This window comes from Aotus nancymaae, unplaced genomic scaffold (assembly GCF_030222135.1).
Source record: "Aotus nancymaae isolate 86718 unplaced genomic scaffold, 86718_ANA_hifiasm-v0.15.2.pri h1tg000072l, whole genome shotgun sequence".
NCBI classification, from domain to species: domain Eukaryota; kingdom Metazoa; phylum Chordata; class Mammalia; order Primates; family Aotidae; genus Aotus; species Aotus nancymaae.
The window spans coordinates 7956007-7983409 of NW_026988487.1; the positions used below are offsets into that span (position 1 = coordinate 7956007).

General features: G+C 39.0%; 3 protein-coding genes across 11 annotated transcripts in view; 2 read left to right on the top strand and 1 right to left on the bottom strand.

Moving 5' to 3' along the window:
- Window positions 1–18048, top strand: part of TOM1L1 (target of myb1 like 1 membrane trafficking protein) — a 58414-nt gene extending 40366 nt beyond the window's left edge. For 2 of the 3 annotated variants that reach the window (XM_012463588.2, XM_012463592.2), the window contains exons 11-15: window positions 179–275; window positions 8469–8520; window positions 10719–10824; window positions 11271–11352; window positions 17987–18048. In XM_012463588.2, the coding sequence (XP_012319011.1) occupies window positions 179–275; window positions 8469–8520; window positions 10719–10824; window positions 11271–11352; window positions 17987–18047 (398 nt within the window). In that variant the 3' untranslated portion in view covers window position 18048. The remainder of the gene's footprint in view (window positions 1–178; window positions 276–8468; window positions 8521–10718; window positions 10825–11270; window positions 11353–17986) is intronic. The other variant, XM_021666790.2, reaches the window with a different exon arrangement.
- LOC105724758 (cytochrome c oxidase assembly protein COX11, mitochondrial) lies at window positions 79–25845 on the bottom strand. The gene is made up of 4 exons (XM_064367564.1): window positions 25341–25845; window positions 22162–22317; window positions 20779–20904; window positions 79–20397 (listed from the first exon to the last, which is right to left on the bottom strand). The coding sequence occupies exons 1-4, from the start codon at window positions 25704–25706 to the stop codon at window positions 20215–20217; spliced, it is 831 nt and encodes a 276-aa protein (XP_064223634.1). The 5' UTR covers window positions 25707–25845; the 3' UTR covers window positions 79–20214.
- The window catches only part of STXBP4 (syntaxin binding protein 4), a 256034-nt gene continuing 253848 nt past the window's right edge, over window positions 25218–27403 (top strand). For 5 of the 7 annotated variants that reach the window (XR_002478910.2, XM_064367561.1, XM_021672795.2 and 2 more), the window contains exon 1: window positions 25777–25875. The gene's annotated coding sequence lies outside the window, so the exon portion shown is untranslated. Of the gene's footprint in view, window positions 25413–25776; window positions 25876–27403 lie in introns of those variants that run through there. The other 2 variants (XM_021672796.2, XM_064367563.1) reach the window with 2 other exon arrangements.

Here is a 27403-nt window from a genome sequence, read left to right on the forward strand (position 1 = left end):
TCTCTTACAGCTAGGAAATCTCATGATTTTATGGTGACAGAAATATCTAAATTAATCTCTTTTATTTGGTGTGGGTCTTTTTTTTTTTTTTTTGGTTTTGGTTTTTACTGTAGAAAATTGAGCATAATAACTGACTGACAAATTTTTTAAAGCCAAACAAGTCCATTTTGTGTTTTAGATTTCAGCTCTCCAAGTTCTGATGTAACAAACAACTTAAAACCCAGTCTTCATCCACAGATGGACTTGCTAGCCTTGGAAAATACAGAAATACCCTTGTAAGTATGTCAGTAACACTGCAGAACTGATATCATGACACTTGGATTCCTTACATTTAAGAAAATTTGATGGCTGGGCACAGTGGCTCATGTGTGTAATCCTAGCACTTTGGGAGGCCGAGGCAGATGGATTGCTTGAGCCTAGGAGTTTGAGACCAGCGTGGGCAACATGGCGAAACCTCAGCCCTACTAAAAATACAAAAAGCATCTGCCTATAATTCCAGCTACTCAGGAGGCCAAGGCATGAGAATTGCTTGAACTTGGTAGGTAGAGGTTGCAGTGAGCCGAGGTTGTGCCACTGTACTCCAGGCTGGGTGACGACAGAGAGAGAGAGAGAGACCAACCCTATCTCAAAAAAACAAAAAGAGAGAGAAAAGAAAACATAAAATGGCAAAAAAATAGAGACTTAAGAATTAGACAATCCTGAGTTAGAATCTCAGCACTACTTCCTGCTAGCCATATAACCTAAATGAGCTATTCAACCACTGTGAGTGTTCATTTTTCTTCTAAGAATATTTTCTAGGATTCTTACAAAGATTCAGAAAGAAGCTATATGCAAAACTCCTAATCTAGCACTTGGTACATAATAGCCTTCAATAAATTGTCTCTGTTTCTGTTATTTTTAGTGGCAACAGGAGATGGGGGAGAACAGGGGAAATATAATGACAAAGGAGGCAGAAGAGCAGTAGGGTTCAAAATTAAGAGTAATGGCTACATCAGTTACAGAGCACTTGCTGTGTGGCAGGCACTTTGTTAAGCTATTTTTGTTTATTTCATCCTTTCATCACTAAAGTACTTAGGTCAGTGATGTTCAGTGAGGGTCTTGCTCTGTCACTTAGGCCTGGCACAACAGTGGCACCATCACAACTCACTGCAGCCTCAAACGCCTGGGCTCAAGGGATACTCTCACCTCAGCCTCTTAATAGTTGGGACTACAGGTGTGCACCACCATACTGGGCTAGGCTAATTTTTTTAAACTTTTTATAGTGATGGGGTCTCACTTTGTTGCCCAAACTGGTCTTGAACTCCAGGCCTCAGGTGATCCTCCTGCCTTGGCTTCCCCAGGTGAGCCACAGTACTGGCCTGTTATCATTATTCCCATTATACAGGAAAAAAGACTGAGACTTCTTGGTCGTTTCTCTGTTGAAGGAAACAGAACTTGCCCAAGCTTGTATAGCCAGTAAGTAGCAAGTCTGATGGACTGATAGTTTACTTAAAAAGAAATATTAATGACCCATAAACATATGCAATGATGTTCAACTTTACTTACAGAGAATTGTAAATTAAAATTTAATAAATTGTTTTCTACTTCTCAGGTTGGCAAAAGTCCAAATATTTCATAATAAACTTTGTTGGCTATGGAAAGACAGTTACTAGCACAAAATTATGCAACTCTTATAGGAGCAAGTGGCAATACTTGTTAAAATTATAAATGCATTTATATTTGAATCTTCACTCTTATCTGTAGAAATGTATACTGCACTTATACAAAGTTAGGTGTTTACAAGATTATTCTTTACAATATTTTGGGCAATAGCAAGTAATTGGAAACAACTCTAGTATCCATCAGTTGGGGACTGGTTAAATAAACATCTGTACAACATATTACTATAAAGCTGGAGGATAAAAATAATAATCTCCAATATATTTATTGCTAAGTAGAAAAAAAAGGTGCTAAGTAGTGTGTGTGTAATATATTGCATTTGTGTAAGAAAGTGGGAAACAAGAATATATATTAATATTTGCCTCCATTCTCATAAAGAAACAAGAATGATACAGGAAGGGAAAAACGGAAAAAGAGTGAAAGTGGTTATGTAAGTTCTGGGAGAGGCAGGATAGAATAAACAGCAGTTGAATTTGCCTTATGCCAAAGTCAATAGGTTTTTTCCTTTTAAGTGTATATATTTTAGATAATAGGCAATACATTTTCATTATTCCGATATAAAAACAATGTAAAAAGTTGTATAAGACAATTCTTGTTCTCATTCCCTCTTCATCCTTCCTCTCTCCTTTGCCCTAGTGTCATACTCTACTCCCACCCAGATACTTACTTTGTTAGATTCTGATTTATCCTTCCATAGTGTCTTTAGGCAAATATGAATATGAATTTCTTTCTCCTTTATTCAATAAAATGCGGCATACTATCACTGTGTTCTGAACCTGGCTTTTCTTTTTCATTTAACGTATTTTGGCAGTGTGTTTATATCAGTGGATTTCGATTTTTTTAAAAGTTGCCTAGTGTTTTGTTTAAATACTTGTATATCCAATCACTGAATTACTTTTCTATATTTAAAAGGGGGAGGGGCAGAGGGAGGAAAATGAGAAAGAAGAATCGAACTTGGAAGAAAAGACAGCAAAACATAAGGGAAGAAGAGGATAAAGGATTCATGTGTTTGGAAATGATAAAGTGTCAGTGGCTTGCTCATGAACCAGAGTTAGGTCAGTATCTTTGGTTGGCTACCTCTTGCCTTGGCTACATACAATACAAGTAAATGTTGAAGTGTAGGCAGATTTCTAGTGAAGTTGCTTAGTAAACAGTGTAGTTTAAAGTAGCTGATTCTGTTCCTGTTATCTTGCTAATCTTGTTAGGTAATATGAGAAAGAATAAGTAATACAGATAAAATCCCATTACAACAAATATCTATAAAATTCATTAAAAGTTAAATTTCAGCTAATAGCTCCCTGTTTTAATCTGTAACCTACTGGATCTAATAATTCAGTATGCATAAAAATCACTTGGCTGACTGTCAAAAAGTCAAATTGCTGGTCCTGATTCAGTAGCAAGAATCTTTAACATGAATTCCAGGAGAATCATAATGCAGTGGTTTTCTTATCATACACTGAGAAACCCTATGATGAACATCTATACCAAGATTTGAGGGCATGTACCTGGTTTAAATCATATGCCTAAGATCACTTGTGAGAGGCAAAATCAGCTATTAAAATGTCTTATGATGTTATTGTTTCCATCTTTTTGTGTTTGCAGTTTAATTCATTTGCCATCACAGAAAAAGTGGGTGATGCAATTTTTCATAACAGAAAGAATCCTTAAAAAACAATAACAAAGAATACAGGATAAAGTTATAAGTCTTTTTTTTTTCTTTCTTCTTTTGTTTTTTTAATTTTTTAATTTTTATTTTTAGGGCCCAGGCTCGTGGGGTGCTCTCACGCCCCCAGAGCTGGGTCTTTCTTTCTTTTTTTGAGACAGAGTCTTGCTTTGTCGCCCAGGCTGGAGTGCAATAGTTCGATTTTGGCTCATTGCAACCATCACCTCCCAGGTTCAGGCGATTCTCCTGCCTCAGCCCCCCAAGTAGCTGGATTACAGGTGCCTGCCACCATACCTGGCTAATTTTATTTTGTATTTTTAGTAGAGACCTGGTTTCGCCATGTTGACCAGGCTGGTCTTGAACTCCTCACCTAAGGTGATCTGCCTGCCTTGGCTTCCCAAAGTGCTGAGATTACAGCATGAGCCACTGTGCCCGGCCCATAGGCCATATTTATGGCCCACTTACTAACAGGCAACAAGCTAAGAAGTATAGAAATGCTTACTAATTATTTAATAAACCTGTGAGGTACATACCACTCTCATTTTTATTTTAAACATGAGGAAACCAAAGCTGAGGAAGATTAACTTGTCAGTGGTTGCCCAGCTGGTGCTGAGACAGAATTCAAATTTAAGTGGGATTCAAAATCAAATTCTGATTTCAGTAAATTCTTTTTGTTTTTATGTTTTTACTTTAATTTTATTTCTAAAATTTTCATACACTTAAATTGACCTTTTTTTGTTTTTTTGGTTTGGTGTACAGTTCTATTTAACATACGTATAGATTCAAGTAACTACCACCACATTCAGGATACAGAAGTTTCATCACTAAAAAAAAATTCTCATTTGTTTTTCCTTTATAGTCACACCCTCACACCGCTGACCTTCAATCCCCAGCAACCACGAATTTATTCTCTATCCCTATAGTTTGAGAATGTCATCTAAGTAGAATTACACAATATGTAATCTTTATAGAAGAGAGTGTATTAAGTTGGTATTTGCTTTATGTGTTTTGAAGCTTATGCATTCAGCTGTGTGGTATCTTGTGGTTTGATTGAGTCTTTTATCATTATGTAATGGCCCTCTTTGTCCCTCATAATTTTCTTTGTCCTGATGTTGATTCTGATAGTAATATAACCACTCTAGCTTTCTTTTGATTAGTGGTCGCATGGTCTGTTTTCTTATGCATTTTACTTGTAACTTAACTGTATTAAAAGATTTGAAGTTTTTTAGAGATAGCCTATAGTTGGTTCATGCATTTTTAATGTATTCTCATAATTTCTTTTAATTGATATGTTTAGACAATTTACATTTAATGTAATTGTATGTAGGTTTTAGGTCTATCATTATATAGTTTTTCTATGTGTCCCTTTTTTTCTGTTTCTTTTTTCCTGCCTTCTTTTGGATTATTAGAATATTTTTAGTACTCCATTTTAATTTATTGTGATTCTGACAGTATCTTTGTATAACAGTGTGTGTGTGTTTGTGTGTGTGTGTGTATGAAGTAGAGTTGCTTAGTAAATAATATGGTTTAAAGTAGCTGATTCTGTTCCTGTGATCTTGCTAATTTTGTTAACAAGATATACATAAATGTACATACATATATACGTGTACATATACACACCCATATATATAAAGAGAGTTTGCTTTAGTGATTGCAATATACTTACTTTTTAGTTTACTTAATATCAGTGCTTTACTACTTGAAAGTAAAAACCTCATTACCATATAGATTCCTCCTTTATATTATAGTTATCTTATATATTACATCTATATACATTGAAAAGAAACCACTAACAGATGGTATAATTTCTGCTTGCAACTCTCAAATATACTGTAAAGAATTCAAGAAGAGGCCAGGAGTGGTGGCTCATGGCTGTAATCCCACCACTTTGGGAGGCAGAGGTGGGCGGATCACTTGAGGCCAGGAGTTGGTGACCAGCCTGGCCAACATGATGAAACTCCGTCTCTACCAAAAAATACAAAAAATTAGCCGGGATTCGTGGTGTGCATATGTAATCCCAGCTACTTGGGAAGCTGAGGCACAAGAATTGACTGAACCCAGGAGGTGGAGGTTGCAGTGAGCTGAAATTGTGCCACTGCACTGTAGTCTGGGCTACAGAGCAAGACTCTGTCTCAAAAAAAAAAAAGTTAAAAATTCAAGAAGAGAAAAATAGTCTATTATATTTACCCAATGTTTACCATTTCTCTTATTATTCTATTCTGGTATAATTTCCCTTCTCTCTGAAGGATTTTCTTTATCAGTTCTTTTAAAGCAGGTCTATTGGCAGTGAAGTCTCTTAGTTTTACTTCATGTGAGAATGCCTCTATTTTGTCTGTTCCTGAAGGATATTTTCAGTGGATACAGAATATGGGGCTCACAGTTCTATTCTTCCATCAGTTTTAAAAGGCTGTGCCACTCTTTTCTGGCCTAAATAGTTTCTAGTGAAAAATCTACATTCATTTGAGTTGTATAGATCATGTATTGTGGTTCTCTGTCTGCTGTAAATAATTTTTCTTTTTAACTAATTTTGAGCAATTTGATTACAGTATATTGGGTATGGATTTCTTTTGGTTTTTTTTTATCTTGGGGGTTGGCTGAGTGTATTAGTTTCCTGTGGCTACCATAACAAATGACTGCAAACTGGGTGGTTTAAAACCACAGAAATTTATTTTCTCACAGTTCTGGAGGCAAGAAGTCTGAAATTCAGCAGAGTCATACTCCCTCCACAACTGTTAAGGGAAAATCTGTTCTCTGCCTCTTCTAGATTCCAAAGACTTGTGGGTACTCCTTGGATTTTTTAGCTTTTGGTTATGTCACAATTCTTGCCTGTATCTTCACCTCACTTTTTCCTGTGTGTGTCCCAAATCTCACTCTGCCTTTCTCTTTTAAGGTCATTTGTCATTGGATTTATGGCCCACCCAGATAATACAGGATGACATCTTCATCTTAAGATCCTTAATTACATTTGCAAAGACCCTTTTTCCAAATAAGATAACATTCATAACACTCACAGGTTCTGGGAATTGGGACATGAGCATGCATTTTGGGGGCCACCATTTAACCTACTAATGGAACTTCTTGAATGTGGTTTGTGGCTTTATGTCTTTCACCAAACTTGTGATGTTTTTAGTCTTTCTTTTTTTCAGGACTACACTCTTTCTGCTTTCTGGAACCCTGATGACACAAACTTTAGATCTGTGCCACTGTCTCATAGGTGTTTGAAGTCCTCTTTCTTTCTTTTTTTTTTTTGTACTCTTTGCTTCTCTCTGTTTAGATTGGATACTTTCTGTGCTTTATGTTCAAGTTCACGGACTGTTTCCTCTGTCTTATCCATTTTGCTATTGAACTCATTCTGTTAATTTTTTTTTTTTTTTTTTTTTAAAGAGAGGGTTTTACCATGTTGGTCAGGCTGGTCTTGAACTCCCGACCTCAGGTGATCCGCCTGCCTTGGCCTCCAAAGTGCTTGTAACAGGCGTGAGCTACTACGCCTGGCCTTCTGTTAATTTTTTTAAAAATTCAATTATTGTAGTTTTTAGTTCTGAAATTCCATTTTGGTTCTTTATATCTTGTGTTTTTTGCTGAGACTTTCTACTTTTTCATTTTTTTTTTTAATTTTTCATTTTTTAAAAGATTGCTTGCAGTTTTATGGAGCATGTGTACAATAACTGCCTTAAACATCTCTGAGATAATTTCAACTTCTGGGTCCTCTTGGCATCTATATCTGTTATTGTCTTCTCATGCAAGTTGAAATTTTCATGGTTCTTCATATGCCTCATAATTTTGGATTCTATTTGGGCATTTTTAATGTTTTATTAGGAGACTCTTGGTCTTAATTTAAATTATGTCAAAAATGTTGATATTTTGATTTTAGTATGTAAACAACCTGGCTAGATTCATACCACAATTTTAGCTGCCTTCTGTGGGCTGTGGCTCCAGTGTCCAGCTACATTTTCAAAGCCTTTGCAGTGCTATTCAAATATGTCTCATATATGTTCCATCCTGTGGTCAATCTAAGGTCTAGACAGCAGGTCGTTTATTCACTTCTCACCGTTTTTGGCATCCTGACTGAGATGGGATCCATGCATGTACAGGTCAGGGGATGATCTCGGTATTTCAAAAACAACTTTATGAGGTTGCTTTCCTGAATCCTTTATCATCGTGATTTATCTGGCACTTTCTAGTTTCCTGGGACTCCCCTTTTTGTTTCTTTGGTCATAAAGCTGGAACTTTAGTTACCCTGTGATACCGACATTTCCTTGATTGTGCTTATGTCTGTGACTAAATGGCAGGACATTAAGGAAAAAAGCTGTGGGTATTATAGCTTCTATTGGAGAGGAAGATTCCTCTCACTGTGTTTCAATTTCCTACCGGTGTCATTGTCTCTGCTGTCACTACAGCCACCTTGGGTTTGCCTGTGGTTTGGGGTGTGATAGAACAGAGAAGACAAAAAAGGGGCAAGAGATTTCCACATTCTGAGTGTTAGGATTGTTTCCATTTCCTGCTCCTTGAGGGGGAATGAGAGGCCTTCTCCTAGAGCGCTGTCTATCCTCATTGATGCCTGAGATTCAGGCTGCATCGCATTTGATCAGGAAATACAAAGGGGCAAAAAATGGTAAATTCACCAACAGTTCAGCGATACTTCAATTTTGGTCTTCTTTCTTAATTAGGCTGCTCCTATTTCTCAGAGTCTTCAAAATAGCTGCTCTCTGCATTCCATCCACCTTTAACAGTGACATTCAGTGGAGAGACAGGGTGCAGTACATTTGTTCCACTCTATCCTGGACCGGAATCCTCACAGCTTTCTTCTTAACCTGTGTTCTACACTACTTCTCATCCTTTAGGAAATGATAGGATGGTAGCTACTCTGATGGAAAGACTGAAGGCTGTGTTCTTAGTGTTCTGTGCACACTCCACCGTCTCAGGGCTTCCACGGCTAAAGGACAGTGCTTTATATCTTTGGTATTTTGGCATCATAACCTGATGGGCACTGAAACCAATTGATTTATACATTGTTATCACAGAATGATACTTTATGCGGGCTGAAGGTATGTTTTAGGTTTTGTTTTTAGACCAGGAAAATAATCTTATTTTTTGCATTCATGTTCTCACTGTAGGGTAATCATGCTGTGTTATCACACTATCCTAGGTTTCCCCAAAGGACCAGCCAAAACCTCACTTCAAGCCATACGTATGATAACGTGAGTAGCAAAACTCTTTTCTAACAGTGCACCTAGTCAGCAGATTATCATGGCCAGAAAAGAACTCATGGCCATTAATTCTCATGTTCTGCTCAGCAATGTATTGATGTGCAGCCTCTGTTAGCAAGATGGTTAAGGATCAAAGTGTTTTTGGAGTTTGTATTTGCTGTCTCCACTTTCTTTCCTTGCATTCTGTTTGACAGACTTCAGACATGCTCTTCTACCCCTCTATGGGCATAACTATTGTCAAGGTCACTGGTGACTTCTGTGTTATGAAATTTAGAACTGCAGTTTCACAGTCCCTCATCTTATCTATCAGCAACATATCACAAAGTTGATCACTTCCTCCTCCTTGCACACATGGCTTTCAGACACCAGTCACTTTGATTCTTCTCCTGCCTCACTTTCATTTCTTCTCTGTCCCTTTTTCTGGCCCTTCCTCCTCTACTGACCTTTCATTGTTGGGAGACCCCAGGGATAAGGCTTCAGACTTCTCTATCTACATTCATTCCTCTGTGGGTCTTTTGGTTTCATATCTTGAAATAACCATTCAATTTCTGACAACCTACAAGTCTGTATCTCTAGCCCAGACACCCGTTTAAACTCACAACTCATATATTCATTTTCCACTTCACGTCTCCTCTTGATTTCTTCCCAGGCTCCACTCTCAAGCTGCCTTTCCTGCAGACTTCCTACCTCAATGGCCACTCTACTCTTTGCTGCATAGGTCAAAAACCTTGGGTAATAGTGCTTGACATCCACCTTTTTACTGTTACTTTTGCCTTTTACTTTTAAAATATGTCAGTTATCCAGCCACTTCTCACCACCTCCACTTCTGCATCTTAGTCCAAGCCACCATCAGATGGACATTGCAGTGGCCTCTAAGGGATGCTCTCTTTCAACCTTTGCCTCCCTTCGAATCCCTCCCACCCACCTTATAACCTATTCTCAAAACAAAAACTGGAGCATTCTTTTTTAAAAAGTAAAGTCATATTATGTCAATTGCTCAAAACCCACCTGTGATCTTCTTCCTCATTCCATTTTACTCAGTAAATGCCTGAAATGCTAATCTGACCCCACCTGTCACCTCTCCAGCCTCACCTCCTGCCCCTCTCTACCTTGGCTTACTTTGTTCCAACCACATTGGCCTCCCCCACTTCAGAGACTATGAACTTGTATCCTCTCCAGTAATCACAAGACTCACTTTATTCAGGCTCTGCTTAAATGTCCCCAATGATGAGACGTTTCCTGATCATGACCTATTAGAGCAGTATTCCACCTGTCTCTCCCACCCACTACTCTGCTTTTATATTAGAGCACATGCCATTGGATATCTGTTCCTGCCCACATTGTCTGCATCATGAAGTCAGGAACTTGGTCTGCTTTATTGCTTTGTTAATAGTGCCTGGCAGCTGGTAAGTTCCCAGGAAATATTTGAATGAATGAGGAAAATTATGAGAACAGGTATTTCTAATTAAGATTTTAATCTTTATCTTCTCAGTGATTTTGTTATGTCACTGAGTGCTTCTCTGTAGATGTAAGATTTTTTTTTCCTGCTCAAGGCTGACTGATTTATCAGAGTGCAACAACAGAGAATCTGGCCTGAACCACTGAATCTACTTCATTTTTAAAAGCAACATGTGTTGTTGTTTTTAATTTCACAGTTTCTATAGGATATGGGGTGCAATAGGCATAAAACCAGAGAAAAATATAGTAAATTTTTGTTTTTGAGACAGGGTCTCACTCAGTCACGTAGGATGGAATATAGTAGCATGATCACAACTCACTGCAGCTTCAAACCCCTAGGCTCAAGGGATCCTCCTGTCTCGGTCTCTGGGATAGTTGGGACTACAGGTGCAAGCCACCATGCCCGCTAATTTTTTTTTTTTTTTTTTTTGGTAGAGCTGGAGTTTTGCTGTTGCCTAGGCTGATCTGGAACTTCTGGGCTCAAGTAATCCTCCTGCCTCATCCTCCCAAACTGCTGACATAACAGGCATAAGCCACCATGCCCAGCAGAAAAGTAGTAAATCTCAAAGTGATTATTACCAAAAAGAAATAATTATTAAAAACTACTTGTTCTTGTCCAGTTCAAAGTATATGGCTCTTGGAACAATGTACTTGGAAGTGTAGGAGTCTAACTAATAAAAGAAAAGCTTAATGTAGAATGTTTATATGAACATGTGTTATGCTTTCTTCAGTTTCTGGAACATTCAAATTCAGTGTTTCTACAGCCGGTTAGTCTACAAACCATTGCAGCAGCACCATCAAACCAGAGGCTGCCATCTTTGCCCAGCAATCATTCAGGTACATGGGACCTTACTGTTTGCATCAAACAAGGAAACTTATGAGAGAATATATGAGTCTGCCAGAGATTCATTGGTAATTGAAAATAGAGAAGAGAAATTAGAGGTGCTCCTTTGTATTTTTAAGCTAATGAAACAAATTCAGGGCAGATACCATTATGACTAACTTTAGAAGATTGTAAAAATGCTTGTGTTGAACTGAATATTGTGTATTGAATGCTAAGGTAAATGAACCTTTAGCTGAGGTCTAGTAGCTGAAGTTTGGAAGCCTTTTTGTTATATACAGATTTGTTGAACTTGGGAGAAGCATTGGAACACCAGTCTGTTTGTTTTGGTTGTGTTTACTACAATCTAATATTCAAAGTCTAAACTATAAGAAGAATATCAATCGCATGTACTCCTTGAAAAGCACAATGTGTGTTTACTGGTCTCTTTTTTTGCCTAAAGCGATGACAAAGAGTGATCTCCAGCCACCTAATTACTACGAGGTAATGGAGTTTGATCCTTTAGCTCCTGCGATCACTACAGAGTAAGTCATTTACAAAATGATTATTTTTTGTCTTGGTTCCCTTTGATAGCAGAGCTAACAGGGCTTCGTTATACATTTAACTTTGTTTAGGTCTTGGCAGAAATGGATGGCCTTATTAAAAATGCCCTACAAGGTTTTCTGGCAGCTGTTACTCTTAATGGTCTTATCGTTCCAGCCTTGTGACTGAAAAATAAAAATGCTGGGGTTGCACTTTAAGAAATAACTGGAACTAACATGCTTAATGGATTCCTCATAGATTCTCTGGCAGAAAGTCAGGTTCTCTTTAGCTTGAGAAGGGTACTAGTCAATAATTGGTAACATAAGTTTATGCCACATTGATGGAATATTTTAGCTGTTCTGTAAGAACTGATGCAAAAAAAAAAAAACGACTCATATTAGAACTTGTTTTTAGTCTTCTAAAGCATTAATATAACAATTATTTTTTACTTAAAATCCTTAAAGCAGCATTATTTTATGATTTCATATTGTTCAAGATATGTAAATATTAATGGAATTGTAAGGTCATTAGAACTTTGATATACTTTGAGTGACTGAAGGTTAACCCCCAAATTGTTAAAAATTATTAAAGCACGTTTATTGGAAATAATTGCTCAGAAACTGATAGTCTACAGGCTGTAGCTTGCTTGCAGTTGGGATTTTTTTTTTTTTTTTTGGCTTAGTTTGTTTTGTATTGTTTGACCTGTGCCAAATCTAAATGTGCATTTTAAAAAATTAATTGCTGTTTCGGGAAACTCTAAACCATGTTTTTCCTCAGCTGTTTCACTAATATAACAATGAATGCAAAGACTTCTGTGACACCCCAAATATGTGAGGATTTCTCTCCACCAGCAAGCAAGGAATGAATTCTACAGTGGACACCAGCTGGGTGTCCTCTGATTCAATTCCAGCACCATCTACCTGGAGATAGTGTCAGGTAGATTGAAGGCTCAGTCCCCACCACCCTCATGCCCACCTTCCCAGACACCAGTCACAAGCCTGGGCCATTTACTGGTTTATTATAAAAGATATTGCAAAGGATACAGATGAAGAGATGTGCAGGGCAAGGCATGAAGGAAAAGGCATGAAGCATCCGTGCCCTCCGTGGAGTCCCATGCCCCAGGAACCTCCACGTGTTCAGCTATCCAGAAACTGACCCCACCAGCCCCCAAGCCCAACCCAGTCCTCTTGGGTTTTTAATGGAAGCTTCTTGATGTCAGCGTTCCTTCCCCCAGGATATAGGGGAGGACCCTCTCTAGAGAGGCTTTTATTCCCACAGTCAAAAAGGTGGGCGATCAGAGTGGTGCCTTGGGGCAGGTGAAAGGACTGTAGAAGGTCAGAGGGATTCTGTTTCCTGAGGCTGGCTCCTAAAGCCCGACACACCCAACATTATATAACAAGGGCTATAGGAGTTGTGAGCCAGGAACCTTAGAGGAAAACCAGTATGTATCCTAAGACCACCACAACTGCCAACAGCTGAAAACTTGGATATTTGAAAATAAAAAATTTGAACTTCTTGATCATTTGGATACTCTGGCAGCCCGAAGCCTGCATTTTTACCTGCCAGCTATGGGCTGAGGCTGAGTAGTAGCCTCTTTATATTGGGGAATCCCCTTGTTAAAATGACCGAGATGTCTCTCAGTCTCCCAGACCTGAAAGGAGGAAGTCATTTTTCTCAACAATCCTGGATCCCTGACCTAAGTCCTAATACTGACAACCCAGAGTCCTAATGATCAAAACCCAGACTACTCTTTTAGTAGTTTATGGGGCTGCTGTTTCAAAGGAGCACTGAGCAAAAAGTCTTGTGATGCTGGTCAGTGGACTACACTAGACACCAGGTCGGGGGTCCCAAGGCCCTTCTCTAGTCTCCCTCTTGGCAACTTAGGTGAGTTGGCCCAGGTATGTTGCCACAGCCTACTGCTTTGCCTGCCAGGATCCTATAAGGGAGGTCAAGTCAGGTCTCAGTCCTGGGTCCCATCTGGGGTGCCAGACTTGTTATCCCCCAAAAAACCTGAGATTCATTCATCTGGCAACAGACAACTCTACATGAGAACAGAAATTATTTTATTTTGACAGGGTCTCACTCTGTCACTCAAACTAGAATAAAGTGGTGTGATCATAGCTTATTGCAGCCTTGACTTCCCAGGCTGAAGCAGCCCTCCCCACTCAGCCTCCTAAGTAGCTGGGACTATCGGGGTGTGCCACCATGCCTGGCTAATTTATTTTTTTGAGACAGAGTATCACTCTGTCACCAGGCTGTAGTACAGTGGGGTGATCTCGCCTCTCTACAAGCTCCGCCTCCTAGGCTCAAGCAATTCTCACACCCTAGCCTCCTGAGTAGCTAGGACTACAGGAATGTACCACCACACCCAGCTATTTTGTATTTTTAGTAGAGACAGGGTTTTGCCATGTTGTCAGGCTGGTCTCGAACTCCTGGTCTCAAGTTCATCTAACCGCCTCAGCCTCCCAAAGTGCTGTACCTGGCTTTTTTATTTATCTTTTTTTAATAGAGAAGGGGTCTTGTTGACCAGGATGGTTTTGAACTCCTGGGCTCAAGTGATCCTCCTGCCTCAGCCTCCCAAAGTGCTGGGATTATAGGTATAAGCTACTAACCAACAAAGAAGGCAGGCTTTGAGCAACAGTTTTATTGCTCGTCACAAATGAAGCACTGGGCATAGTCTCCAAAGCAGGAAAGTGACAGGAGGGTTTTATGTGGTGGCAGAGAGGGAAGAGGGTATGTCATTGCATGTAGAGGGGTTGTAGTTGTGCAGATGCAGTGAGTGGTTATTTCAGCACACAAGTCACATGTTATGGTAATGAAGTTATAGCATCTCCCAGGGTAGAGATGTCGGCATGGTAATGAGGAAAGTACACTGGGATCCATCTGTAAATTGCTGGGGTCTGTCACGAGCTGGTTTAAACCAGCTAGCTGGCTGCATTCCACACAGTATTTAGGGAAAAAAGTGGTGATTACTCAAGTTGATTGTATTCCTATAATCCCTGGAGACCCTTCCTATCTGCTTCACAACCCCACCCAATCCTCTACATCTCTTTGGCTGACATGTAGACATTTGATATTCTGGTCCCTGATTTAAGCCCTCAATGATTTATGTGAAAATGTCAATACTTTTCCATTTTGTATTTTTTCCTACCTTATCACTGATCATATTAGTGGTTTAAGAAACCGGCACTAAACTAGGTATGCTCTCTGAAACTTGTTTTTATTAGTTTCTCCATCCAAATAGGTAGTGAAAAATTCTTGATTATATTCAAATTAAAAGATTGCTATATATAGATATGGCAGTGTCACAGATACTGGAGGTGGGAGAGACAGTAAAAAGCTGGAGAGGTGAATCTTTGGAACTCTATCATTGTGATGGGTCTTCTTTTGTGGGGGTCAGAATGTCTGTTCTTTTGAAGTCCCATGAAATTCAGGGACTCCCTCCAAGGAAAAGCATAGGATCTTGCAGGAAATTTCTGGGTTTTTTCATATCACTGGTTATCCATGAACCCCAGGTTGACAATTTTTGCTCTACCAGGATAAACAGTATGTTTATGAAGATACACATGATTCATGTATTTCAATATTATGTGCCAGGGACTATGAATAGACTAATTTAGAATTTTAAACAAAAAACATGCTCCTTTGTCCTCATAGAGGTTAAATGTAGCATGGATACAGAAATTAGACAAATCACCAAATACATGTTTACAATTTCTGTTAGTGTTATGAAAGAATATGGCAAATTGAAAGTGTATAACAGAACTAATTTAAATGGGGGTTAGAGAAAGCTTCAGGGAACATTAAAGCTGAGACCTGCAATTCTTAGTTAAAAGTTTGGAAATGAGTATTGTAGGTCCAGGGAACAACCCAAGACCCAGAGGAAAGAGTTCTGGCACATTCAAGGAAATAGAAATGCCAAAGCCAAGTACAAAAAGTTAATAGGGAGCTCAGAACCAGATGTGGAAACTGTAATTTGGAAGCAAAGAGGAATGAGTACAACTGTGAAAATCAGTGCTAAGGGCAGACAAGTAAGATGAGAACTGAAAACTAGACGATGGATTACATAGAGATCACTGATGATTTTTGTAAAAGCTATTTGATGGATTGATGGGGACAGATGCCAAATTTCAGTGCATTTGAAAAGCACAGAAGAGATTAAGTAAAGACAGTTAAGTGCAGATAAGAACTTAAATGTGAAGCAATGATGAAAACAGGTTTGGGGTTGGGCACAGTGGCTCACGCCTGCAATCCCAGCACTTTGGGAGGCCAAGGTGGGTGGATTGCCTGAGGTCAGGAGTTCGAGACCAGTCTGGTCAGCATGGAGAAACCCCGTCTCTACTAAAAATACAAAAATTAGCCGGGCGTGGTGGTGGATCCCTGTAATTCCAGCTACTCGGGAGGCAGAGACAGGAGAACTGCTTGAACCCAGGAGGTGGAAGTTGCAGTGAGCTGAGATCACACTGTTGCACTTCAGCCTGGGCAACAAGAGCAAAACTCCATCTCAGAAAAAAAAAAAGAAAAAGGGGTTGGTAGCTAGAGGATACCAAGGCATTTGCTACAAGTAGAGGTAGAATTAAAGACCGTACTTTGTATAAAATAGGAGATATGGGAGATGTTGGAGAATCTGTGAAAGTAGAGGGATAGGACCTGGCACAGGAGGAGAGGCTGAAGACTCAGGAAAGGGAGAATAACTGAATGAGTGAAGTGCTTGAGAAGCCTGGAGTAGATAGGATCACAGAAATAAAGGACAATACAAATGAAGATAAACTTGAAGATTTATTGATGGGAAGATGAGGAAGTTTCCATATCAAGACATTTAATGTATTAAGAATGAGGTTTCTACCACAGAGGTCAGAGGTTTGAGGAGAGTGAAGAAGGCTGACATCGTTTTGAGGTAGATGAGAGACCAAACTTTTTAGGGAAACATTAAAATTGTAGGATCATTCTGGGGCCTTATGAACTTGGTGATTATGATTTCATAGTGCTGTGATTTTTGATGCTTTTCCTCAGCCACGTTTTGCTATATTGTATATATGAATGTTGTGGTTTCAGGTGTAGATATTTTCCAGCTACAGATATAGTAAAATACATAAAAAGAATTGAATGAGTCAGGCATGGTGGCTCATGCCTCTAATCCCAACATTTCGAGAGGCTGAAGTGGGAGGATCACTTGAACCTAGGAGGCTGAAGCTACAGTAGCCATGATGGTGCCACTGCATTCCAGCCTAGGTGACAGAGTTCAAAAAAAGAATGAAGGATGTCATAGAAAAAATACAATATAAAGGAAAGTACAGAAATGACAGTGATGAGCTATAGGTGGCTTGAGGAGTCTGGATTTTAATCACATAAGTTAAATAAGCTGGAAGATTATTATTATTTTTTTTTTTGAGACAAGAGTCTCATTCTGTAGCCCAGGCTAGAGTGCAGTGGCATGATCTCAGATCACTGCAATCTCCACCTCCTAGGCTCAAGTGATCCTCCCACCTCAGCTTCCTGAGTAGTTGGGAGTATAGGTGTATACCACCACACCTGGTAATTTTTGTATTTTTTTGTAGAGATGGTATTTCACCAGTTGTACAGACTGGTCTTGAACTCCTGGACTCAAGCAATCCACTCACCTCAGCCTCCCAGAGTGCTGGGATTATAGGTGTGAGCCACTATACTTGGCCTAATTTTTTTTTAATGTTTGAAACCAGAAGAAATTGAAGAGTTTTTTAAGCAAAATGCAAACTGTTCAAATTTGAGCCATATTTTTCATTTAAATCACAAGAAAAAAATGAATTGGTTCTATAAAATACATACTTTTAATGGGCATAGGAGGCTGGGCATGGTGGTTCACCCTTGTAACCCCAGCACTTTGGGAGACCGAGGCAGGCAGATCACCTGAGGTCAGGAGTTCAAGACCAGCCTGACCAACATGAAAAAACCCCTTCTCTACTAAAAATACAAAATTAGGCGGGCATGGTGGCACATGCTTGTAATTCCAGCTATTCAGGAGGCTGAAGCAGGAGAACTGCTTGAACCTGGGAGGCAGAGATGGCAGTGAGCCCAGATTGCACCACTGCACTCCAGCCTAGGCAACAAGCACAAAACTCCATCTTAAAACTAAGAAAAAAAAAAGAGGCATAGGAATTGCAACATTAAGGCCAGGCGAAGTGGCTCACACCTGTAATCCTGGCCCTCTGAGATGCCGAGGTGGGTGGATCACCTGAGGTCAGGGGTTCGAGACCAGACTGGCCAACATAGTGAAACCCTGTCTCTACTTAAAATACAAAAAAATTAGCGGGGCATGGTGGCACGTGCCTGTAATCCCAGCTAATTGGGAGGCTAAGGCAGGAGAATCACTTGAACCTGCAAGGCAGAGGTTGCAGTGAGACGAGAAAACACCATTGCACTCCAGCCTGGACAACAGAGTGAGACTCTGTCTCAAAATAAATAAATAAATAAAGGAAGTGTAACATTAGAATTTAAGGAAACTAGAATATACACTTCAGGGAAGAGATTTGTTTTTACTCATATGTAGCCTGAACTCCAAAAACAGCTCAATTTTTAATTATGGTACTGGCAATTAAAAACTAAAATGGCACTTTGAAATTGATATATAACCCTTTTGCTGTGATGGCTTTGTTTCAGAGCTATTTATGAAGAAATTGATGCTCACCAGCACAAAGGAGCTCAAAATCATGTTGACTGAGGTAAAAACTTCAACTTATACAACTTAATTCCATATTACAAATAATTTCAGTATAATTATCACTTTATATATTTAGTATTTATATTTTTTAAGGGCCATCTGAGTCTGACACTTTGAAATGTGAGTTCCCCTGAATCACTCAAATTATGGGGAACCATTATTCACAATGAAATTCATTCTTTGTGCTTCTGTCATCTGTAAATAATAAGGCTTAGGAATGCATTAGTTACTTTATGGTATAGAAATATTAGTGCTAACAAAAATAGATGAACAACAGAAGTAGCACTGAAATCAGGCATTTGTCTTTCATGTGTAGTTAATACTTGTTCACTGGTACCAGTAGACCCATTTACTGTTACTCCTCCAAATAGGTCTTGAGTTTTTCCTATTTTCAGCACTACTGATCCTATGTATTTACTATTTAATGCTCACCAATGAACTATTAAACTTATTTATTCCTCTTATACCCTCCCCTATGGAAGAAGCACATTGTTACCTTTTTTCTACTAGACTGTGGCTCTCCAGCCTCCCAGCAGAGACAAGTACAAGAGTTATCAAGAAATGGGGAAAGAGAAGGACAGGATGAATACTGGCCATTTTCTTCTCTATTCTAGAAGAAAGAGGATGATCACCTCACTAGCCACATCAAAGGTGCCAACTCTCTAAAGAGTAGACTCTGTGCAGCTTTGAGGCCTGGAAGACAATACCTACCTACCAACATGTCAAAGCCACGGTGGAACATTTCTGCTATAATGAAGATTAAACAGAAAAATAACAGTTCCAGGATAACAGTGATTCCTGACAACAACGTGAGATTTCAACAGAACTTGTTTGGAACAAATACTCAACTTAAAACTTTAGCAGAAAAAAAATTACTTAGTCCTTAGGCCAACCAATTTAACTGCAGTGTCATATGTTTCACAGGCCTTCCTACATTTACAAATCATCACACAGCTGTGGATAAGAGATTATCTTATTATAAAATAATTCTGAATAGATGAAAGCATAAAATCTGAGAAACTGAATGAATGTATTATTCTGGAAGAATAAATACTGAGTGCCTTAATTTAACTAAAGTTGAATGTAAAAGTCAATTTGCGCTTCTTTATAAATAATCCTCTGGTTTAGAATTATAAATTGTTAAAGCCTTGATGATTGTCATTTAATTATATTTTAGGTGTCCTGAACAGGTCACTAGACTCTGCATTGGGTGACCTTTTTGATTCTTTGTAATGCTAAATCGTCTTTTCTCTCTTTTTACTATAACTTAACATTTCTATTTGGAACACAGACAACTGGAAAATATTCAGAATAAGTTTTACATTTGATGAAAAATAAATCACTATTAAAATAATTTAATACATTTTTTTTTTTTTTTACAAAGTTTGTTCCCAGAAGAACTTCTTGATGTCAGTAAATCACAATCTCACCTGTACATTTTAACATTCATGGACTTGTAATGATGATGGTAAAAGCTAGCAGCCTAGTAGATATACTTATTTTATTTCAATTTCATGATAGGACAATTTCAAAGTAATTATTCAGAACTCTGAATATAAAATAGCCCTAGATCTTAAAGGACAAAAAGTCAAATTTGAAATAAGAATTTTAATCTTTGGACAAGCTATTAGGGCTTAGTGATTCCTCTTCTTTGAGCTTTTAAAATACTGACTGTTCAAAATAGCAACCAACTCTTTTAGACATAATAAACACGGTCAGAAGTTCTGGCCTATGACTTGAAACAAATAATCCTGAGCATACATTTCTGAAAAACATTATCAGATTCATTGCTCTAATTATGAAGAGTTAATAATCTAGAAGGGAACTATAGACTTAAGCCGAACCATTAAGTCCATGCCTGCATATTTAAAAAACAAAGCAGCTTATTTTAACACTATCAAACTCTTCAGTATGGGATTGAATAGTCAGTAATATATTCTAGCTAGACGTGGGTTTCTTATGAAAAAAGCTGAACCTGTTCTCTCAATTTTAAGTGAAATAAATTAGTTGAGAAAACAATAGCTATTTAAAATATAAGGCTTCAAATTATTGTACAATATTTCTTCTCTGAGATATTTAAAAGATATTTCTTCTCTGAGATATATAAAATCAGGATACATGATTTTCCCAAAAACCACAACTTTGAAGAAAGACTTAGTTGCTGACTTCAATTATATCCCGGAACTGGCAACTTGTGCCCTTCTTTTGCTTCAAAAAAAGTGTAAGAAAGAGTGATAACGTCAACCTTAATCATTCTTGGATCTTCGGCAAATTCAGGATCAATGTAGAAAAACACTGGCATATCTACTTCCTCTTGGGGATTAAGCCTTTGTTCTTCAAAACAGAAGCACTAGAAGTTATAAGAAGATTTTGTTTAATAACATTTCTATTCTCATATTACATAACAGAAATTAGTACAGTTCATTTATCTTAGCATTCCAGTATACTTCTTGACTTTAATAAGCATACTGTTAAATACATAGTTCTGTGATAAAATAAGAGCATCTTTTCATCTCAATGAGTTCTGCTTTAAGGATCAAGAACAAATTCTAATCTTAGAAGCAGATATCCATTTGGTTTGGTTCTCAATCTCTGCATAGCAAGTATAGATAATGAAGAAAAATAGCTTGATGTTTAGAAGAAATTACATTTTCAGAAACCACAAGATCTACTAAAACACTAAGTTTCATGTACCTTTATCAAATTTTGTAAAGTTTACATTTTGCTGTACCTGTATTTTATTGAAATACTGTCCAGCTTCAAATGGAACAACATTGTATGTAGAAATTCCAATTACTGGTTTGTCAGTAGGATTCTTAGCTTTGTAAAATGCCAGTGCAGTCTCTCCTGGAACCACCTGTTTTAAAGGATATAAATTATCAATACATGAAATCTCACACAGTTTCTCTTTTTCCTGCTAAATTAGTCTAATTATTTTGCCTATTCTTCAGACCATAATACCTAATCTAATGCAGGGTTCAGCAAAATAAATTGTGAGTATTACCCACAAACGTATCAGACTTTAAAACTTACTTGCACATGTCAATGAAGAACCAGTGTTCTAACATCCATAATTAGTTATGAATTGTCCTTTTGTATATTTGAAGTCTTCAAGGAATAATCTGCAAATTACATTATTTAAAATGTGTCCAACCCAATCATATCACAGCCCAAGCCCAACTTTTCTGTAACACTTATACCTGAAAGTCATGATTGACTAGTTTTTAAAAAAGATATCAACATTAAACTTCCCTTAAAACCATAATAAAACTGACTAGAACCTTTATTATGCCAAAAAGTGTTAATACTTTGTTTGGAGAAAATGAGAAGATAGCAAAGCTTAAAATTTCCAAAGGATATTCTGTCACTTGTACCAGTTCAGCCACTAATACCTTGTATAAGACCATGTAATTGGATAATATTCATAATCATAACCTATAAAATCTTTAATTATTAAAGAGATTCAGTCATGTTTACTAAACTGGGCAAGCACTAATATTTATAAGGCTTTTCCGTTATGAGTTGAAATTAACTCCACTGGCTAATCCTCAGTTAATAAGGTATCAGTTAAAATCTTCCCAAGATTATAGTCGGTTAAAATTTTAGGAAAGCTTTTAGGACAGTCTCACTTAGTCTCACTGGAGTATAATATAACTATTTACTATTTATTGATTACTTCAAAGGCCCTAGTTTTTTTTTTCTTTTCAAAGGACAGGGATACCTTTTATATAAATCAGTAAACTACTCATTGTAACCAATGATTTTCCCGTGTGTTCTATGCCAGAGGGAGTCAGGAAGCTATATGGCCTGACAGCTACCGCTACTCCCAACTGTTTCACTCATCTAAACTTCATTTCAAAATACTGACAGATTCCATTACTATCAATTTTTTTATTCTCACAGACTACTTTTTGATAGTGCCTTACACCTAATGTAGCAGAATTTATATGTTAACTTTTAAGTTACATGATAGTAAAAGTCAGTTTGGAACAAGGGAAAATGCCATGTTTTATTAGAATTGCATTGTTAAAAGTAATCCTCTGACAGTTTAAGTGATGAAAAAAAGGAATTTACATTAATAAAGTAATTTTTTAATGACTGGTTAGTCACTTACAAATATTTCTGTTTGCTGAGGTCTAAAGTTCCACTGGAGACTTGCATGCACATCTGCATTAAAGGTAACTTTAATGATTCGATCCTTAACAGGCACCATGTTTTCAATCTGGTCTGATGCATGACCTGCAACTACTGATCCTCCAAGTCCAGTAGTCTAGAAAAAGACACCAAACATGTTAAATAATACTTTTAGGTGTTGATGATCTATTTATTTGATAAAAAGTTTAAAAACATATTATTAATTCATCTGGAGCCAAGTTTACATACTAACCATTTGTATAACCATGTCAAGATTCTGACCACTTTTGGGATGTCATGAGCCTGTATTTGTTAGTCATTCCTATTTTTCAGCAATCCCTTGGTTACCTGGCATGGTCACAAATGAGTCATTTGGGAAAAGCAGATTCACTAGATAAGGGAACTATTATCACTTACAATAGAACTCACAATTTCCAGCTAAGCCATTTATAAAAAACACATTTCCCTTTATTGCTAGTATGTTAACTATTAGTCATTATTAGAAATAAAATTTACCCATGACTTCAATTTCATTGAAAATACTTAAATAATTCAATTTTTCCATATTCTTGACTGGTCCTTTTCCATATCACAGCTTTTGTAATCCAAATTAGATTGTAGCTTCACTTCTATTAATATATTCTGCTTTTCTAAGGCATCATAAGTATTTTCCCATGTTGGTTATGTCTTTGGATCTTTCTCTGTATCGTAGAGCTTTTATATAAATCACTAATCAGAGCACCTAATCCCTATGGCCACAGAATCAAATAATCATAGGGCATCAAGAGTATTTGTGTCTGACACTTCATTTATTCATGATAGTTATTTCCTTGTCATCAGGTACTTTTAAAGAAAAAGCCCTTACGTCCAAGGTCATCTTTCTTCTGATACTTGAGGTTGCCAGAATTCTGATTTCCAGATAATTTGCCTGTTACTATGCTAGGGGGAAAAAAAAAAAAAGCAAATTTGAGGCTAGGGGATGACTCCCAGAAAGACACAGTGTTAGCATCTTCTGTTTGTTACACAAGTCAACTAACTTCATTGAACTGCCATGCAACATTACTGAATTATATTGTACCTCTAAAAGATGCATCAGAGGGCAAGCCTTTATCCTTGTATATCCTTCTGCCTGCATGCTATAATGTTTAAGATGTAACTCCTTTTCCTGAAGAATTTAAGTCACTTGAATAAAAATATGTTTAAGTGTCCTCCCTTAATAAAGATTCCCTGATATATTCTTTGAACATGAGTTCTTTCAATTTCTAAGTTCAATGCCTAGAGAAAGTAAAATAGACAAGAAGACTAGAAAAGAGAACTAAAAAGATGTCCTGGTCTCTAGTCTAGTTGTGCTACTAACTAGCTCTAAGAATTTAAAAGACTACAAATTACATTTGCCTTCCTCACCTATGACTGCACATGGACACATTTCACATACAATAGTATCAGTTCTTTCAGTTTGAGACAGGGTTTCTCAATCTTGGCACTATGTACATTTTGAGCTGAATAATTTATTTGGGGGTGGGGCAGTGCCTTGTTGGTTATTTAGTAGCATTCCTAGCCTCTACCTATTAGATGCCAGTAGCACCCTATACCCCCGACCCTCCATGTTGTGACAACGAAAAATGTCTTCAGACATCGCTAATTGTTCACTAAGGGACAAAAATCACTCCTCCAGCCGCCGGTGGTTTGAGAAGGATCCAGATTTGCTGATTTGGTTCAGTTATGCTCATGACTTAACTAACTGGTAGTTTTAGAATTCATGCTTGGGCTTGGCCTCTGGTGAAAAGTAATTCACATTCTATACTCATCCTCAGAAATCAACTATTGCACATTTCCACATAAATGCTGGCATTAGGAGACTAAGCCAGAAAAGAAAAGTCATTTTGTCTTCTGCTGCTTCATCGTCTAAAAGAAAGGTAAACTGATCTTCCCTGCCTGGGCATGGTGGCTCACGCCTGCAGTCCAAGCCAAGGCAGGAGGATTGCTTGAGCCCAGCCTAAGAAACATAGGGATACCTTGCATCTACAAATTTAAATACATGCACACACACACATAATAAGAGTGAACTCTAGCTAAGAATACCAGTCATGGTGTTAAAATAGCAATTTCCAAACTTTCCTGCACATTGGTATCACCTAAAACATACTTGACAATTACTGATGCCTGGTTCCCACGCTGGTATTGTGATAAAATGAATAATATTGTGTGGATTTTTAGCAGCTCTCCAGGTGATTCCCAATGTTGCTGTACAACGAATTTTAGGAGCCACGATTTTAAACACATTGAATGAACACAATGTGTAGCTCTTGTGGAATGATTTTTAAACCGAAATTCTTGTCCCTATCGTAGGCTTCCTAACCAGAATCTCTGGGGTAGGGGATCCCTGGAACGTGTATTTAACGTTAACCTCCACGGGTGATCCTAATGCCCAGCCAAAGCTGCAAATTACTAGCGAAGAACAAAGGAGAACTCTATGAAATACATGAAACTTGAACTTGCCAGTGGTTCTCAAAACTTGGCCTCAAAATCAACTATATAGGACTTCCTAAAATATAGATTGCTGGTCCCACTCCCCGTGTTTCTGACTCAGTCCTGGAGTAGGGTCCTGGAATTTGCACTTTTAACAGGTTCCCAGGTGATGCTGATGCTGCTGGTCTTGGGCGCCAAACTCCCAGAACCGCTGCAGTGTACTTAACAGAGTCCAGGTTAAGTACATTACAGTTACATATTAACAGGGGCAGGGTGAGAGCTCCTCAAAGGACTAATTTAAGCTCCAATTTCCAGAGTTACACCCTCTGGAAAATCACATGTGGTCTGCAGAGTGAATATATGAATAATAGACATTTTAAAAGCGTGTGTGCGCAGGAAGGTAAGGCTGCGGATCTTTTTGGTGAGATGCAGCTCATGCATCAGGGAGTTGCACTCTGCAGCGTGGAGTAAGCATAATTACTGAGAAGAATTCCGTGCTACTTGCAGTTTTGCCACCAATATCTTTGGTTACTTCGGGTGTTAAGTGGCTGTTTTGAACCTCTCTCCTTTTAAGTAGATAATATGGGACACCTCTTCCACCAACGACCCGCAGAGCGAGGGATGTGCCGGGATTTGTCCTGCAACCCCACCTCTCGCGCCGCGCCACTACGCGGGCAACGCCGACCCTACCTGGCAGTAGAGCCGATAAAGGGGTACGGCGGCGTAGGACACCCCCAGCATGCCCACGGCGACCGCGGCCACGTAAGTGAGGGCCGTCTTGTTCCGCCGCCGCCATTCCTCCTCCTGCGTGCGCCTGAAAGGGTTCGAGCTCTTAGGCCGCCGCGGCGGCTGCACTGCTGGGTCCCTGGCTCCAAGGTTGCAGCGCTTCCATGTCCCCAGCAGCCTCAGTCCTCTCTCGGCACCTCCTGTCCCATTCCACTCTGGCCTAAGAAACGGCTCTATCCTCTCTGCAGCCCTGGCTGTAGACCCACAGTGAAACGAGCGCCAGCCACAGAAAAAGAGGCGCCTCCATGCCAGATGCCAGACCCCACCCATAACCCCCAGAGCGAACACCCACCCGCCTCTCAGGGACGAGCAGTAAAATCTCGCGACGCGTAATTTGTATCGCGAGATCTGGGTTGAGCCTGCCGCTGCTTTGGCTACCAGGCTCCTCAGGTGGCTGCGCCTATAGTCGGGCTACGGAGGCCGTGTTGCTAGTTTACGGGTAAGTTTGCGTTTTGCTTTGTAACTGTTCCTCTCACTTCGCTTCCCGCCAGGGCGTCTCCAACCTTTAGAAAAACGCGTTTCGCTCGTCCGCGTGCAAGCTTGTCATCACTTGGGGCTGTGCCTATGATCTTTTTAAACTCCTCACCAGCCTTTGTCTCGACCCAGCAGCCCTGGCGGCGCTCTCTGGCGGTCTTTTCTCCTGGGGTCCCCTGGCCGCTGGCTCTTGTGTTTACTACCCTCGACTTGGTTCAGGGATCATCACCTCTCTCAGGAAGCCTTGCTGAGTTAACCGCAGACCTCTTGGACACCCACGACACCTGCATTTCCTCAGCCCGTGAGCAGTCGGCTTCCCCTGCTCTGATGCCCCTTTACAACTTGCCCAGTGGAAATCCCCGCAGCTGGAGCTGGAGGGAGGCTGTCAAGCTGAAGTTTGTTCGGGAGAGAGTGACCAAGATATGAGGAAAGGAAAGACTGAAAGAAAAGAACCCCGTGGGGCGATGTAATAGCTTTCTTCAGTTGTCCCACAGGACGAGCTCGAGGGGAGCAGACAGCGTAGCGGATTTTACTGTCATAGAAGGAAGCCTCTTTCCAGAAACTATACGATAGCAGTTAAGAGCTCAGCTTCTGAGGTTAGGCGGTTCTGGATTTTTACCCGGCTCCTCACCATGGCCCTGTACTCGTAGGCCAGTGACTTGGCCTCTCTAAGACCTGGTGTCCTTACTTTCCTGATGCCTGAGGCATAGTAAGAATTTAGTTAAAAGTTAGGCTCTATTCTACTTGCTGTCCGGCCATTTCTAATGGCCAGAGCAGATATAATTATCCCCACCATGTGGATGAGAAAATTGGAGGCCTGAGAAACTTTAAGTCATTTAACATTTTATTTATTTATTGCACTCTCAGCTGTGGGCCTGACATTAATCGACCTGCTGGCGCTATAGCACAGAACAAGTCGGAAGATCACTTATGTGATGGAGTGACCTTTCTACTGAGGGACTCAGAAGATAATCAAGTAACAGTTACCTAAATAAGGGAATTTCAGATAGCAATCAGTGCAGTGAAGACAATGGAATAACATAATGTGATTGAGAGTGATGAGAAAGGGTAGTAAAGTAAGGCCCTTCTGAAGAGGTGACATTTGAGTTCGGACCTGAACGATGATAAGGAGCTACCTGTTCAATGACAATTCCAGGCCAAGCAAAGGCCCAGGGGAAGGAAAGAGCTAGAAATGATTGAATAACAGAAAGGAGGCCAGTGTGTTCCTAACATAGTGAAAAGTGGTAGGAAATGGGGTCAGAACAGGTAACAAAGACCTGATAATACAGAGCCTTTTAAGCCATGTCCAAGGGTTTGGATTTTATTCTAAAAGTAATAGGAAGCTGTTGGAATGTTTGACATATATAAGTGATACGATCTGACTCACATTTTTAAAAAAACGTATTGGTTACTTTGTGGAGAATGGATTAAAGGTAGGGGAAGAATGGAAGTAGAACAGTTAGGAAGCATTGCAGTAGTCCACATGAGTGTTG

Bases quoted from the DNA above. Each gene is read 5' to 3' on its own strand.
- LOC105724758 (XM_064367564.1), bottom strand. From the start codon at position 25,706: ATGGGTGGGGTCTGGCATCTGGCATGGAGGCGCCTCTTTTTCTGTGGC. The intron at 22,318-25,340 runs GTAGGGTCGGCG...GTCTTTTTCTAG, and splicing joins TTTATCGGCTCTACTGCCAG to ACTACTGGACTTGGAGGATC. The intron at 20,905-22,161 runs GTAAGTGACTAA...CCTTTAAAACAG, and splicing joins CTCAGCAAACAGAAATATTT to GTGGTTCCAGGAGAGACTGC.